This window comes from Schistocerca cancellata, chromosome 8 (genome assembly GCF_023864275.1).
Source record: "Schistocerca cancellata isolate TAMUIC-IGC-003103 chromosome 8, iqSchCanc2.1, whole genome shotgun sequence".
Classification (NCBI taxonomy): Eukaryota; Metazoa; Arthropoda; class Insecta; order Orthoptera; family Acrididae; genus Schistocerca; species Schistocerca cancellata.
The window spans coordinates 377369638-377387326 of record NC_064633.1 but is presented as its reverse complement, the minus strand read 5'-3'; the positions used below and the strand labels follow the sequence as shown (position 1 = coordinate 377387326).

The 17689-nt window shown below is 37.2% G+C and overlaps 1 protein-coding gene across 4 annotated transcripts in view; it reads left to right on the top strand.

Moving 5' to 3' along the window:
- LOC126095261 (RWD domain-containing protein 2A-like) overlaps nucleotides 1–17689 on the top strand; it is a 94776-nt gene that overhangs the window by 45475 nt on the left and 31612 nt on the right. For 3 of the 4 annotated variants that reach the window (XM_049910020.1, XM_049910021.1, XM_049910019.1), the window contains exon 3: nucleotides 1506–1626. In XM_049910020.1, the coding sequence (XP_049765977.1) occupies nucleotides 1506–1626 (121 nt within the window). Of the gene's footprint in view, nucleotides 1–1505; nucleotides 2895–17689 lie in introns of those variants that run through there. The other variant, XM_049910018.1, reaches the window with a different exon arrangement.

Genomic DNA, 17689 nt, shown 5'->3' with positions numbered 1-17689 from the left:
GCAACAGTGTCCCTAATGTGCTGGGAAGTGGCGGTGCGGTCCCCTACGGCACTGCGTAGGATCCTATGGTCTTGGCGTGCATCCGTGCGTTGCTGCGGTCCGGTCCCAGGTCGACGGGCACGTGCACCTTCCGTCGACCACTGGCGACAACATCGATGTACTGTGGAGACCTCACGCCCCACGTGTTGAGCAATTCGGCGGTACGTCCACCCGGCCTCCCGCATGGCCACTATACGCCCTCGCTCAAAGTCCGTCAACTGCACATACGGTTCACGTCCACGCTGTCGCGGCATGCTACCAGTGTTAAAGACTGCAATGGAGCTCCGTATACCACAGCAAACTGGCTGACACTGACGGCGGCGGTGCACAAATGCTACGCAGCTAGCGCCATTCGACGGCCAACACCGCGGTTCCTGGTGTGTCTGCTGTGCCGTGCGTGTGATCATTGCTTGTACAGCCCTCTCGCAGTGTCCGTAGCAAGTATGGTGGGTCTGACACACTGGTGTCAATGTGTTCTTTTTTCCATTTCCAGGAGTGTATATAAATCACCTGGGTGACAATGTGAGCAGTTCTCTTAGGTTGTTCGCAGATAATGCTGTAATTTACCATCTAGTAAGGTCATCCGAAGACCAGTATCAGTTGCAAAGCAATTTAGAAAAGATTGCTGTATGGTGTGGCAGGTGGCAGTTGATGCTAAATAACGAAAAGTGTGAGTTCCAAAAGAAATCCATTGGAATTCGATTACTCGACAAATAGTACAATTCTCACAGCTGTCAATTCAACTAAGTACCTTGGTGTTAAAATTACGAACAACTTCAGTTTGAAAGACCACATAGATAATATTGTGGGGAAGGCGAGCCAAAGGTTGCGTTTCATTGGCAGGACACTTAGAAGATGCAACAAGTCTACTAAAGAGACAGCTTACACTACACTCGTTCGTCCTCTGTTAGAATATTGCTGCGCGGTGTGGGATCCTTACCAGGTGGGATTGACGGAGGACACCGAAAGGGTGCAGAAAAGGGCAGCTCGTGTTGTATTATCACGTAATAGGGGAGAGAGTGTGGCAGATATCATACGCTAGTTGGGATGGAAGTCATTAAAGCAAAGACGTTTTTCGTCGCGGCGAGATCTATTTATGAAATTTCAGTCACCAACTTTCTCTTCCGAATTCGAAAATATTTTGTTGAGCCCAACCTACATAGGTAGGAATGATCGTGAAAATAAAATAAGAGAAATCAGAGCTCGAACAGAAAGGTTTAGGTGTTCGTTTTTCCCACGCGCTGTTCGGGAGTGGAATGGTAGAGAGATAGTATGATTGGGGTTCGATGAACCCTCTGCCAAGCTCTTAAATGTGAATTGCAGAGTAATGATGTAGATGTAGATGAAATTATTCCATGTAATTAAAGAAGTGTTTTTATCTTAGACTCTCAGAAATACAAATCAATAAATACATCATTTCTAACTTTTTCTGTTTTTAATCAAATTTTTATATGATTAATTTCCAGGTGAAGAGCATGAACTGGAAAAAGATCATGTGTAAGAAGAAGGAAACTTTCAAGTTAAATGGAGGAGAAATGGATGAACTTCGGAAATTTCCCAGTTTTCGTGAGATTTCTTTTGAATCTGGTAAGGGAAAATCTCAGGAACATCACATGGACATGGGTGAATTTTATAGGTATCTTGCAGAACATAACTGCAGCTATGTATTCAAAGACTATTTCGGTGTGGATGGTAAATGAAGAAAACACCCATAAAAATACTCACTGTTTCTCGGTTTGAATTACAGTATGTCTGTGTCACAGCTGTACTTTATCACAGTTCTAGTGTAAATAGTAATGTATGATTACACCTATTTTCCAAATGAAGTCTTAAGTAGTTGTACAGGTCAACCCATTGTTGTTGTTAAGTTTCTTTCACAGATTTAATTAATTCTGTCATTTAGCTATTAAAATTATGTTTCATTCCTGTTCTATTTCTATTTAAGAATGCTTTCTTTTTTTTAATTTTTGTATGTTTGATATACTTATGATGTTTAAGGAAATCCTCATACACTGGAATAAAATTTAAGCAGCTGTCATTTCCATGTAGTATCAGCAGTACTAAAGTGAACAAAAGTTGAATCAGTGTTGAGAGTAATTCCTCGTTGAAAAGACATTACTGTACTGTGGCATTCACACCAATCTTGCGTTTCATTTTCTAGTTATAACTAATACGCAATTTGGTGTCATATCATTTTTACAAAACTAGAATTCAAGTAGTTTCAGAGTTTTAAAATATACAACCAGAGGTATTCTTTGTAAATACCAGTATTTTGTATTTACATCACATTTGTATGCACACAAGAAAATACGAATTGGAAGCCTATATTTTTGCATCATGAGCTGGCCTAATGTATTGATTCGTTTTATATAAGGACTCTTAACTCTTTTGGAAAAAAGTACTGGAGCTGTGTCCTTCAGAAGCATGGGTTTCTAAAACAGGATAGATGAGATTGGCGCTAAAAGCACTGAGAAGTAACAGTAGAGGCAGTAGTTCATCTGGAATCATTAGTAAGATGACATGGATGGAAAAGAAATACATAAGTGACAAAGTCCTCTGTCTTTGTGCTATCCCTTTCAGGTTACAAGTTTGGTCATGTCTTACAGCATTCATTGTTTCTCCTTGCTTGTGGACATTGTTTAATAGAAAATGATTTTGGCAATGCATAGAAATCTTTTATTGTAATGAAAATATCTGTTCCATTTCACTTGTTAATATGCAAAAACTACACAGTTTTGTACCAAAGAAAGTCAGTTTTTGCTCTAATAAACAGTTGACTGCTTGACAAAAATGCAATAGTGAATTGCTGTTTGACTGAGTTACACTACGATTTTGACTTCAGCGTAGAGACATTTCAGTTTTCCAGGATTTTCATTGTTGCCACTTAGGGCTCATTATATGGCGCACGCATCATGACATCGGAGCTTATCACGTATGAGAATTGGAAGAAACTCAAAAAAGCTTCAAATAGTTAATGTTTTGTTACAAATTCATAAGTCATTATTTTTCAGCTGAAAAAAGTAGTCAGTAGGTGAGGTCCATTTTGGTGTCCAAAAACCTCAATTCCATGTTAACCTTTTCCATGTAACATGCCAAACAACTTAATCAGAGCAAGTTGACGAAATCCATTAGAACTTCTTGACATGAACTTTTTGACTGTTTCAGTAAGTTTGATAGCTACACTAGATTGCTGTCCGAGTAGTCTGTCTTAACACAACTGAGATTGTCTGTTTGTAATTCTGTCATCTCTTTACTCTTTGTCTGAACAAAGAGCGAAATAAGTCAAAAATGTGATTTTGAGTTGCAAGAACATAAATTAAATCTGTTTATTTACACTCAGTATTATGAAATAAAAAGAGCTGTCAGAGATGTGGAAATGATTGGGGGGGGGGGGGGGGGGGGGGGAAGCAGAAACTCTTGAACTTCTTTATGGATAGAGGTTGGAGCCAGCAAAGACCAAGGAAAGAATGAAAGGAAAAGCCTGGTGAGTTAACGCACAAAGTCATTGGATCAAATCAATCAAAAAGCTCAGGGAAAGGTCATGTGTATCAATAAATTACTCATTTATTTAAATAATAATATCATTGCAGGTACCTCTGCAGGTATCCGATTGTTGAGTTGCTGTACAAATTTCTGCTTCATCCTCATTATCAACATCTATTGAATCTCAAACCATTAAACCTAGTTTTGACAGAAATGTGTGTTTATCTTGATGGTTAAATGATGGCCTCCAGGGCTTTCTGTGAATTGTTGAAATACCAGTTGTGAAAACCATGTATTTTAGTAAGGTGAACAAGTGTAAAGAGATCATATTGAGTTGCTAAAGATGCTTTAATACAGTAGTTATTAGATTCTAGAGTTCCTGACGTTATTGCCTCTTGTGAACAACTGCTGCAGTAAAATGCTTTCTGGTGTACAATTTGATTTTGTGACAATTGGTACAACCAAAGCTCATGGCCGATGATTGTGAATTAATAGCACGCTGATGTGAAAAAAGCATTAGTAAAAGTTCACTTCTAGGGTGCCCATCATATGTAGTATTTATATTTAACCAGAGCCAGAGTTGCCACAAGTTCTGGAAATCAGGGAATTTCAAACTTGTCAGGGAAATTTGAAGAAGACACTCAAAAAATCTTGTTTTGTGTCAGTAGATGAAATGGTTTCTTTACTGAGATGACAAGCATTGTCACTGGCTATGTGCAGCCGAGAATGTGCGCCACTTTGCTATTGCTACATTCCTACCACTCCCCTCAGCTTGCAGTCGGTGCAGCCACCACTTCTTGCCGCTAGCCTAGCAGCTGCCGACAAGAGGCAGGGACGTGTGAGGAGTGGTTTGTTTGGATCTAATTCTCAGAGATTGTTGATATTGTGGCCTGAGATGTCAGTCGTGTGCGTGAGCTGTGTCTGAGTGATTGTGTGAATGTGTGCGCGCACTCATTTTCTGACAAAGGCTATGGCTGAAAATTTAATTATGAGAGTCTGATTGCCTTTTCTACATATCTGACTGTAGCTCAGCGATAACCTTTATGATGAGTTGCTGCCTATCCTCATTAGTATTGATTCTCAGATTATTTGTGCAAGTTATCTTTGAATGTATTGATCACCACAGTCTCACTTCATCAACATGGTGTCTGTGACATGTGAATAGCGGCCACACAAGGGGATTTCTGCAACGGACCAAAACCGCACGCCATTTCTGCGGTCTTCTCTAACGGATCAGACCTGCCGATCTGAAGCTCATCATTTGTCACTAATGTACAGGCCCTGCCCATCGAATCTCGTCTCACCGATCTGCCCGCAGGCTGGATCTGTTTGTGTGTGGCATAATGCTGTGGATTTTCGTGGTTTATCCATGGACCCAGGACAGAGGTGCTCCATGGCAGGCTAGAGGCCACAGGTGATAGATTTCAGGAAATGCAACAGTCTCACCCCAAGTTTGCTGTACAGTGCAGCATTTTATAGACTTTTATTTACTGTAGTACATTTTGGCACTTCAAAAATAGTTTATACAAGGGTTGGAACTTTAATAGTGCCAATTATTTATTTACAAATCGTACAAAATAGATACGTGTTTTAAAGTTTTACTGACCTTCAAAGTAGTCATCAGCATTGTGTATAACCCGTTGCCAGTGATGTGGAAGTCGTAGGATACTCTTAGCAGTGCCAGTTGTGTTGACAGTTTGAGCGGTGCGGTCTATTGCCTGGCGAATTTGTAGCAGTTCTGAAGTGAATGCCATGAAGTGTTTCCTTCAGTTTAGAAACTGAGTTGATCTTACTAGGGCTTAAGTTAGGGGAGTGCAGTTGGTGGTATAGCATCAGTCAAACAAATTAGTAACAGCTTGCACTGTACGTGCTTGAGCATTGTCCTGCAAAATGATGGTCAGGTCCTTCAGAATGTGGCATCGCTTCTGTCTCTATGCTGTTCATTTTTGGAACACAACCAACGACCCTCTTAGAGACAGAAGTGATGACACTTTCTGCAGAACCTGACCATCATTTTGTAGGACAATGCTCAAGCACATTCTGTGCTAGCTGTTACTGATATGTTTGACTGATGGGGCTGCTAAGTGCTATACCACCAACTGCACTCCCCTGACTTAAGTCCTTACGAGTTCAACTCTACTTCTAAACTGAAGGAAACACTTTACGGCATTTACTTCAGAACTGCTACAAATTTGTCAGGCAATAGATTGCGCCGCTCGAACTGTCAACACAGCTGGCACTGCTACGAGTATCCTACAACTTCCACATTGCTGGCAGCAGGTTATACACAACGCTGGTGACTACTTTTAAGGTCAGTAAAACTTTGAAACATGTATCTATTTTGTACAAGCTGTAAATAAATAGTTGCCACTATTAAAGTTCCAGTCCTCATATATTAGAAATTATGGACGATAAGAAGAAGAAAATTCTGGCAATCGCTGGTGTTTTGTATGCTATGTACTCATATATTTCTCGGAAGAAGAATCACTCAGGTTCTAGGCGTTTCAGTCCGGAACCGCGTGACTGCTACGGTCGCAGGTTCGAATCCTTCCTCGCGCATGTATGTGTGTGATGTCCTTAGGTTAGTTAGGTTTAAGTAGTTCTAAGTTCTAGGGGACGGATGAACTCAGATGTTAAGTCCTATATTGCTCAGAGCAATTTGAACCATTTGAAAAATCACACAATACCTGTATAATAATAAACATAACACAGTGGGTAATAATCGACAATAATGAACATAGTAGAACCAACATTTTATTGGCAGTCATCTATAGTGTTGCTTTACACAACTCTTCCCTGCCTTATAAACTTCTTTCAAGATGCCTACTTTTTTCTGTGGTGATATCTGAAATCAGTGAAAATATTTTAAATCTGTTTTGTGACCCTAAGTAAATGCATATTTTTGTCACCAGTTGTGTTTTGTTTTATTGAAATAAAATAATAGTGGCCTTAATGAAACATATATACCATTTGGACCATTTGGCTTGCTTTCTCCTTCTAAAACATGTCATTACAAAAGATGCTGATGTTGGTACTTAAGATTTTTGCTCACACAGGGGAGAAATACAGAAACAGAAGTCCTTACTTTTTTTTTTTTTTGCCGACTTATGTCTTTACTTTTTGAAATCTCAAAATTTGTCAGGGAAAAATGATAAAACTTGTCTGGAAATCAGGGAAATGTCAGGGAATTTCACTTGGGGAAACTTATGGCAACACTGAGAGTGTATGTACAACTAACTGGTGCCCATGCCCTGCAAAAGACAGTTTTCCAAGCAAAACCTATACCTTATTTGTAGCAGGTGTAGTTCAGAATATTCACGTTCATAGGGAAACAGTTTTTGTGATATCTTTTATTTTTCCACAGCTGTTCCCACCGCAGGGTCAGGCAACCTTTCCTGCCATTTCAAGGTCTTGCATGTGTTCAGTGAGTCTTGGGTTGTTGATCATTTTACATTTTCATTGAAGCCTTTGGCTGGTAGTAAGTTTTCTCCAACTCTTTTCTCCTGGGGCTTGTCATTGCTGCAGCTGTGTTGTATGCCCCAAAATGTTACATATTAGTCATCACTTTGTGTATAATTGATTACCACCCCCCTCTTTTTTCACTGGCATTTTTATTTCTTGTCCTGTTGGCCAGTGCAACTCCTTTGGGGTGGTGCAACATACTAATCTCATATATGTTGTCACTTTCTGCTCCAATAGCAAACTCTTGTGTTAAATTAATACGCAAAATTTTGGAGCAAGTCAGTCAAAAAGATTTGCTACTCTCCCATTTGCACCCCATAACTGTCACAGGTAAAACAATGTAAGGTGGTGTCTTGGATTCTCATTGGGAAGGATCTTCTGCAGCTACACCCGGTCCTTCCATCGTTTTGCAGGTCTTCCAATGGCTCTTTTACCTTGCGGAGTATCGCCAAAAAAGTAGTGGTTATCTTGATTTGTAACAGATGGGATATCCATTTTTGCCGGCATTTGTCAACGTTACTGTTTATATCGAAAATATTTAATTCCTTCCTGATATCTGTATTTCTTTTGAAATTTAGCTTGGTGTCCTGCTATGCACCTGAGGAATTTCATTTCATTGGCGTGTAATCTTATTTTATCTTTCTTTTTCATTACCCGAGATCCACTTCCATATAATAATGTTGGTACTGACATAACTTCATAAAATTTTAGATATGTTTGTGTTTGTACTTTACGTTGGAGGGCTCTTCTGACAGTGCCATTTAAGTAGTTAAATTTCTCAATTTTGTCTTTTTGATCTAGGTCTCCCCTGTACGACAGCATGGTTCCTAGAAATTTGAATCTATCTACTTGCTCTATAATCTTGTTGTCTATAATTATTTTTCTTCTTAGTGGATTTTTTCCACAGAAAGCCATGGATTTTGTGTTTTGTATTGATATTGTCATATTATATATCTGGCATGTTTAGTATAGTTCATAGGCAGCTCTCTGCAGTCCATCTTCATTATTCGAAATTAACACTTGGTCATCTGCCAATAACAGTGTCATAATGTAATCTTTTCAATTGAAGTTATATGTATAGTTCTTGAGTTTCATTCTCCATTGCCATATAATGTCGTCAGTGTATATATTAAAAAGCAGTGGAGAGAGGCTGCAACCTTGTCAAACTCCTAAATTAATAACCTTTGTTGTTTCTTCATTATCCTCAATTATTTGGATTCTTGTGTTAGCATAGATCTTTTCAACTACCTGTACAGTGTGTATTGGTATACCTCTTCTTATTAAAATTTTCAATAGCTGTCTATTTACTTTATCAAAAGCCTTTATATAATCAACGAAAAGGATGTGTGTTTCTTTATTGAATTCCTTATGTTTTCTATAATTTGCTGTAGCATAAATATGTTGTCTGTACAGCTTCTCCCCTTTCTGAGTCTATTTTGTTCTTCTGACAGCAGGCACTCCATTATGGGTTATAGTCTTTTGGTTATTATTCTAACATAGATCTTATACACTGTATTTAATAGTGATATGCCTATATAATTTTCAGGTTTTGATCTGTCTCCTTTTTTAGATATTGGTTTTATAAGTGAGATCATCCATTATGTTGGTATATCCTTTGTTATCCAGCAAAGATTCAAAAATCTGAGGAACCTATCTTGAAATGCTACTGAAGAATATTTTATGAGTTCACTGTTAATTTCATCACTTCGTATGCCTTTTGGTTCTTTGTATATCTGAGAGCATGTTTTAATTTTTGGAATTCAATATGGTCTGGATTTGTTTCAGGATTGCAATCATTTTCTGTGTTCATTTCATCAGTCCACATTTCCTTGTAATAATGCAGCCATTCTTTTTTCTTTATTATATTGATATCTGACACACCTTTTCACTGTTATTCAAGTGTCTTACCATTTCATATGCAAGTGTTTGTCTCCCATAGCCATCGTTTTCGATCCTGGCAACAGAGTTATCCCTATCGTCTTGATCGAGCTTCCTGCTTAGTTTTTTCACTTCTGCTGTCTGCTTCTTGTATGCTTCATTATTCTCCTGAGTTGGGTGTTGTAGATATTTTTTATATAGTTTTCTCATTATTTCAACAGCCTCCTCAATTGCTTTTGTCCAAATCCTGTGTTTTGTTTTACTTAAAGCTTCACTGGCTGCAGTTCTTAATATGTTCCCACTCATTTTCAGTACTCTCAGATTCGGGAACTGTGCCCATTATTGCATCTAAGCGTCTTTGATAAAGGCTCTTGATTGACTCCTGTTCTAGTAAGTAGACTTTATATACCTCCCTTAGTTGTTCTGGGGATTTTTTACGCGTTTTATGGCAACTCTGCTTTAGGGCAACTTTTGCTTGTAGCAGGAAGTGGTTTGTGTTAATGTCGTACCCTCTATATACACACACATCCCGAAACAGAACAGCTGTTTCTTGGTTTGCTATTAAGCAGTCAATTATGGTTCTAAATCCTCGGGTGGACCATGTGTGTGCTTTGTGTTTAAAGGAAGAGTTTAATATTCTGAAGTTGTTGAAAGTTGCAAAATCTCTTAACATGGTTCCAGTGTTGTTGACTGTAGTCTCTCCAGCATAGCCAACTATATTATCTATTCTTTCCCTTCCTATTCTTGCATTATAGTCTCCACCAATTACGATATAGTCATTCCTATTTATCATATTTATCTAGTGTTTTCTGTAGATCTTCATAGAATGTCTCGCTTTCTTTCATTCTTTCTTCCTTTGGGGCATACATTGCTATACAGGTTAGATATCCTCTAGAAATCTTGCATCTTATACTGCATACCCGCTCTTTTATCCATGCATAGCTTATCAGTCTGTTTGTCCATTTTTTATTTATTACTGTGGCAACTCCAGCTTGTACTCTTTTGCTTTGTTCTACTCCATTGTATATCATAGTATAATTTCCTATATCTTTAGTTCCTTTCATTTTATTTTTAGTTTCTGTGATAAACGCTATATATCACAGCTCTTCTCTTCTAATATTTTATTTATCCTTCCTTTGTCGATATCCCTTTGACATTCCATGTTATTAAGTTTACATGTTCTGCTATCCCAAAATCTTTAACCTTTTTCCTTTTCCAGTTCATTGTATGGTTTTCCATCTGGCTTTCCCTACGTAGCTTGCCAGTAACTTTTTATTTCGCCTGACCGCCTTATGGGGGCTGCACAGTTATAGTTGGATAGTGGGGCTGCCACTTTGAGGCCTTGCAATGTGTCTCATTTTCTTGTAACAGTTTGCTCCCCTAGGAAAGCTAGCTTCTCTATGCCTCTAGAGCCCTCCCTGCTCTATGTTGTGGGACACACTTCGTCTGGCTCCTCTGTGAAGGCCTGTCCGACTTGGGTGGCTCTGCTGGTAGCTACACTACTGTCAGCATAGCCCTTGACTTCATCGAAGCACGCAAACCCTCCCACCCCATTAAGGTGGTGTCCCCTGGGAGGGCATTGGGAAGGGTAGCAATTTAAATCCTCTTGCCATCCAAATTTAGGTTTGCCGTGGTTTCCCTAAATCAATTTGTGCCAATGTCCCATCTATAATACCTTGTCATAGATGGAATGTTAAACCCTGATCTTCCCTCCTTCCTTCCTTTTTTTCTCTTTTTAACACAAATTCAAGTACATATACCTCATGGAAAACAATTACTGCCTCTGCACTGAAAACAAGAAATATATTGCATTTGCACCTTTTAATCGCGAGAGAAATTTACAGCCCAAGAATTGAGCCCCAAATAACTGACAGAAATGAATTATATGATATGCTTCTATTTTTTGTTTTATTTTGTGAAGATCCCTGTTTACTGGTAGAAAGTGAAGGCAGCTTTTTAATGTTAATGAAGATTAGCACTGCTCTCAAAATTTTTATTTGTACTGCCTAGTATGTAGACTAAATCTGATAGACTGGATGTGTTTTATACAGTAAGCTATAGAAAACAAGCAGTTTTTGGACAAATACTAATGCTTTATTTAGTAAACAATGATCCACTTTTTAGAGGCGTTTCTCATACTTTTAGATGCTGTTTAGAGCATTATGAGAAATTAGAAGACCATATAATGCAGGAGGTGGGGGACAAGAAGTAAATATGTTGATATACTTATAACAACATTTCTGCTCTTTCACCATATGGTTCATGATGGATCTTACACACAGCCATATTGTTTCTTTGTGTGCTACATCTAAAACTAGCTTCTGTACAATACACCACCATGTTGACACAGTAGTACCTTGCCTCTTGTAAGGTTGTTGTCCAGTTTTTTCTTGTACCTGGAGGAACAAACTATGATGGCATACTTTTTGATTATAAATGGTGTGTTCTACAGAAAGTGCCTTTGTGCCAATTTACCAGTTGATTCTCTTTGCATCAATATATCTGTGTTCTGTCACTCTCAGGGAGTTTCCAGTGAGGTAGCAAAATCAGCTTCAGTCACACTCTTCATGTGCATAAAATTATTCAATGAACATTCATTCGATGAACTCATCAATTGTATGTAACTACCAATTTGTACTTCCAGACATTCAAACTGACTTCTAGTATTTGAACTGATTTTGTTGTATTCGGACAATTCCTTCTTTGTGTTTGCTCCAAACTATACTCTACTATGGAAGATACATACAAGTTATTTTTTTTTTCTGAGCAATAATGTGAACATAAACTATTTGTGCTATTGGACCTTTCTTCCATTTTTAAGGATTAATGGAAGTTTGTTTGGATTCTCTGCAGCAGTGGTAGTCAATATTAGCCAGTCATTTCTCCCACACCATTGAGGCTTGTAATTGCAAACTGAACTTTGTTTGGCATGGAGATGTTGTTGTACAGGCTGCAGGTAGCGATCTATTAATGTACTCTTCTTTAGCAATCGTAAACATGCAGGCCTACTAACTACAAACACGACCAAAGGCTATTGAGTTTGTCAACAGTGGCACCCCTGTTCAGTAACATGTCCATAAAATAGTGGATGTAAATTCAACTGTCCAGCTATGGCTTCCCAGTATTCTTGGGGGAAGTAGCTGGCTTACATTGGATGTAGTGAAAATGGGTGGCACTATTATAGGCGGCAGCTGTTTTAAATCTGTGAAATGATTAGGAATGAGATTAGCCCATAATCAGGGGCTAGTTTGTGTTGTACTGTCAATGGTTCGAATCCCACTAATGGCAACATTTTTTCCTTTATATTTTTCCTTCATTTTTTATCTTTATTGCAATTCCATATTTCTGAATAAATGTAAATTAACATATGTTTAATCATAATATTTTAATAAAATGACTATCAAGATTCGAATTATCAGTATTACAGTTTCAGGATTTTTTGCTCTAAGCACTCAACTACAGATTGTTTTTTACTCGATAGCTTGCAAGTTCTCTTGAAAATTGTGCCTTCCTGCTTTAGAAAACTGATGTCTGTGCACTGAGCTTCAGCTGCCATAAGTATGAAGAAAATTTGAGTGTTCATCCTGTAAAGTCCCCTTGTTAGTTATATAACTTTTAATGTTTGTTACTTACTGTGTCTTGTTTACTTTTAGGGCTTGATTATTGGTAGACCTCTGTATCAAGCAAGTGGTCTGTTTCTCTATGAGTTTTTTCTCAAAGTGCGTGACATGGAACGCAGTTTGAGAGAGAGAGAGAGAGAGTGTTTGTTGCAGCTAATTGAAGGTGTGGGGAGAGGATCAGAGTCAGCTTTATCAGAGGATTGTCACGTCTGTTGAAGATTTAGGTCCCATCTCACTTATGCAGAACATCTCCAGTTGAGATGGTTAAGTAACAGAGTATTTAGATTTATGATTGCACTCTTCAAGATCTTTTTGAACTGCCCTTTTAGGGCTTTAGAGACACTTCTTGGAGAGATTTGTCCAGGAATTCTTTCATCGCATATGTGCTGTATGTGGCCAGTTCATCTACGTGGCTAATGACAATACTTCAATATGGTTTCAGTCCTCGTAAGACCTGGAACATTGGTTATCTCATCCTCTCTTTTTAATTTCATAATTGACTGAAGTTTCTGATATTGAAATGTTGTACAGTTTCTTAATGCTATGGTGTTAAAGTGCCCAGCTTTCATAGTCAAGCAAGTAAGATAGAAACAACTACAATCTGGTATTTGACACCAATTTCATATAGTTATTCACGGATCTTTCTTGGGGTAAATCTGTTACATTTAAGTGGGACTGTGTTCAAATTGTCCTCCCAACAAGACTTAATTTTCCCATATTTTCCTTCAGTCATTTTGGTGACTGCTAGGATCTCCATTTGAAAAGAAAGCTAGTGATTTCCTTTCCTATCCTTGTCTGATATGATCTTGACTGCTGTCTCTGACAACCCCATCTTTTTGCCAGGATGTTGACCCCAAATCTTTGTTTCAAAATGGAAGTGAAGACAAAGCTTTGTGGTCAGCGTAGGTACTGTTGTGTATCTCAGTTTTGGATGCCACTGTAAAACAGAATAGTTTGGTAGGATATTTCTAGGTTCAAGTTACGCAGTCGTTTGGTTTTCTATGTGTTCACACTTCTTACAGAAGGCTCATACATTGATGAAACAATTGCTGTTCTTCAGATATGTGCATTTTGAAAACATTGTGCTCTATACAACTGCACCCTTAATACTTAGATGAGCTTGGGTAACCTTTTCAAGAGAAGTGTGGTTTGATTAAAATGTTCATCATGTTGGTATCTATTTTCAGTATTCTTGTTTGTAGCTGATGTCTTGTGGAGTGTGGCATCCAACTCAGGACAAAAAGTGTAGATGTGGATATACAGCCTACCCATTTGCCATTGTAAATCCCTCTGTGAGGCTTCTTTTGTACAAAACTTGAATAGTATTACCATTAAGGAGTGTTTGGACATGGCATTTTCTGAGACACGGGGTAATTGGTTTCTGTTGCTTTCTGGAAGATAAAAATTGTATGCCCGCTAAGGACTTGAACCAGGTTTTGAACTCTATTCTGGCACACAGTTTTGATCTGTCAGGGAGTTTTACAGAAGCACTTATTTCATTGCAGAGTGACATATTCATTTTGGAGATTTCTATTTCTCTTGCAGCTCTGTGGCACAGTAGATCTTATAAACTGAACCCCAAGAGGAGCAAAGACATACTGAAATTAAAGACATTCCAAAGCTTGTTTAGCATAATTTTTTCTAGACACATTTCTGATGTAAAATATTTATGAATCAGATTGTGTTTTATTTCTAGTTCTCTTCAACAGTGTAATCGTGATTTTTAATTTTTCTTCCAAATTTAGAGACTTTAAATTAGCCCAGTGTTTTTTATCAGTGTGTCCATAATACTTACTTTTTGGCTGTATTTTGATAGTGATTATTACACAAGTATCAACAAATAAGATATGTCAGATATAACATTTGCCATCTGTTCAGGAATTTGTACAGAGCTGTGATAGTGGGTTAATAATAGAAACAGCTTAGTGCATTTACTCATGTGACTCAGGACCTGATGTAAGTGTTTCTCATTGATCAACTTGGATGGCTCATATGTCAAGTGTCATAAATGTAATTTTCTTGGAGAGAGAGAGAGAGAGAGAGAGAGAGAGAATTCCTCTTGAATGTCCTGGGAGTTGCCAAGATAAACTTCTCTTTCCAATGCGTGGAACACTGCCAACATTGCTGCATGCCCTCACTCCATGAGACATGGTGGAGAGTTTTGGGAATTTAACACATAGATTGGTGTAAAGTCTGGAGAGTTAATCAGGAAGTTTGCACCACTACCTCTCTTTTTTTCTTGGCAGCCAAATATTGATGATGAAAATTTTCCTACCTCTAGAATTCAAACTGACCACCTACAATTTGAGTGCAATAGGAATCATACATATTCAGTTAATAACTTTAAGAGCTCTGCAGCTGTTACAGTTTCATTGTGCTAAACTGATGAATTACTGCCAATATAAACTGCAAATAACTCCCCTGGAAATATTTTTATTTTTTGGTACAGGTTTTTGCTGCACTATTTATTTATTTACCAATAGTGGTAAGTTACACAACATGCTCATTTCAGCAATTTGCCTTTATCAGGTGTACCTGTGAAGATGGTATAAGATATAATATTGTTCCTTATGTCTGTGTTAATCTGTGTTTATGTATGGCACATTATGTCTTAGCTGGTATGACGTAGTCCATATTACATCTTGGAGCATAAATGTCGGTTGTGTTTTTGTCTTGTTGTGATCATGTTATTTATACTACGTTTATTTGTATGATCCCAATGAAATTATTTTTGACAGTTAGGGCTCTGGCAATGCTATATGTTCACAATGGAATTTCTATTTCATGAAAAGTCAGTGATTATGTTCAATTTTTTAGACATACCTGTCAAAAATAATTTTACCAGGACCATGCAAATAAAATTACATGTAAATAACATGCCACTGACATAACAAAAAGGCAACTAACATTCATGCTACAAGATGTGATATGCACCATGTCATTTCCCTAAGACATAAGCATAATGTGCTGTACATAGACATTGATTAATATAGATGTAAGGAACAATATCATACCACCTTCATAGGTACACTTGATAATGTCAAAATGTCAAAACGAACTCGTTGTGTAACTTGTATCACTACAAGCAAATAAATAAATAAGTAAATAAATAAATAGAGCAACAGAAACCTGTACCAACAAATGAAAATATGTCATTATTCAATCTCATGCATGCTGTGGGCCCACTAGAAAAGAATTAGAAATCCCTTGGAAATATTAAGAGATGATAAACCTTATGTATCAGTCTGATTCATGCTAATTTTGTGAATGAGTGAAGATAACTTACTCAATGTATAGTGGAAGTATTGAGCAAAGGGTAATCTTCGAAACAAGAACTGGGGCATAGTAGCTCAAATTATGAACTAATGTACTACTTCAGAGCACAACCAGGGGACTGGAGTAAATGAAATACCTGTGTTAAAAACTAGAATGTCACAAATATTCATAGTTTCTGTGATACAGCTGATAAACTTGTAACTATTTTGTCCACAGCTTACCTGTGGTGATAAGGTATTTCTTGTTCTGAAAATATTAGGAGAACAGCCAATTTTGTGGAACTTGTTCCAGACACCTGGCAGTTCTTCCAAAATTTTATAGAACGAACAGTATGCCAAGAAAATTTTAAATTTAACAAGGTATTTCTTGACTGTAGAAATGTAAAATAGTGAACAATTAGTTCCAATATGACAGGTCTTTTGTCACCATGATGTTTATCTAGTGGCTGGCATCCACCATGAAATATTGTACAAAGTATGCTTTGTGGTCTCTTGAGATTTGTTTCACTGTAATTCGCTTGTATAAACCTTGTACTGCGCTACCGTATTTCCTGGTGGACATTTGAAGATACATTAATTAAAACCAGTTGTGATAGTAAATCACTTGTGTGACTGGTAATTATTTTAACCAGTAATGTTGGTTCTTGAGAAACTTTTATGGTGGTAATAAGTACTGTTATCAAACAGATTTACATAAATAATGCATTTTTTTTCTTTCATTGTAATAAAAGAATGTAAAAAAAGCGGACAGACAAGCAGTAAAAAATGTTGTTTCTAGATAGGAGCAGAATGATGTGTTTTTATTTTTTGACGTCAGATATTCTGCATTACTTTCTACAATGTGATCACTGTACTTGCTTGTAAAATGTTAAAACCTGTGAATTTTATCTCTAACTTTTTAATTGACATCATCAATGACAACACTGTTTGGTTTATTCCATGCTTCCATTCATGGTTCCTCGGCTGTTTCAATGTGTGTTGTATTTTGTTAGCTCCAAAGCATATTAGAATGTCTTGTGTTGCAGATTTGATGTAGTGCTAGCTCTCAGTAAAATATGCTGGTAAAATGAGGTAGAAAATGCTTGTCACTTCAGGGCAGTAAATACATATTGCTACTTTTTACATATGCTAAGATTATGCCTGATTCACACAACTATGTCTGCTAATTTATTTTATGACTCTGAGCTTGAGTACAAAACTAGGTAGTGCTGTAATATCAGACACAAGAGTGCTTGCTGTTTTATTTGTGATAGTGTAAATTTCTAATTTATAATAGTAATATTGATGTAAGTGGTGTTTTCACAGCAGAGCTGTGTACACTAAATGAGGTGCCTCAATCTTTATAGTTTAACTAAAAGTTATCATTGTGTATATAATCAGCAGACACTGTGATGTTAGTGTTAAGCAGATATTGAAATCTCCCTTTTGCAGAAATAAGTTTGAATCATATTGTATGCTTAAAATTCTATGATCTGTAGTAGCATGAAATGCTGTGCAGAGATTCCCATTTTTGCGTATAATTACTCTGTGCACTAGTAATAACTTGGTTATAGTTAGTTGTTTCTACATATGGATTTTGGATTTGTTTATGCAACCATGGTTGGGTTTGATGAAGTATTAACTTTTTTGTTTAAATAATTTGTTTATTCACAGTAAGGTGGTTTCATGTGATGTATTTAAGGAACTTTTTGTAATGTAAGGCAGCTTTTCCTGTGAATGTGTATGTAGCATAAGTTAGCCTAGTATGCTGGGAATGTGTATCTCCATTTTATTAAATACATGTTTGTTTGGTTTATTGTTGCAAAACAACATATGATAACAATTTAATGAACTTCATTTCATATTTTGGGACTCTTAGAAAGTAATAATGGCAACTAAGGTGGGATAAATTTCATTTTGATTTATTAATGTTCCACATACTTGTTTTGTGTG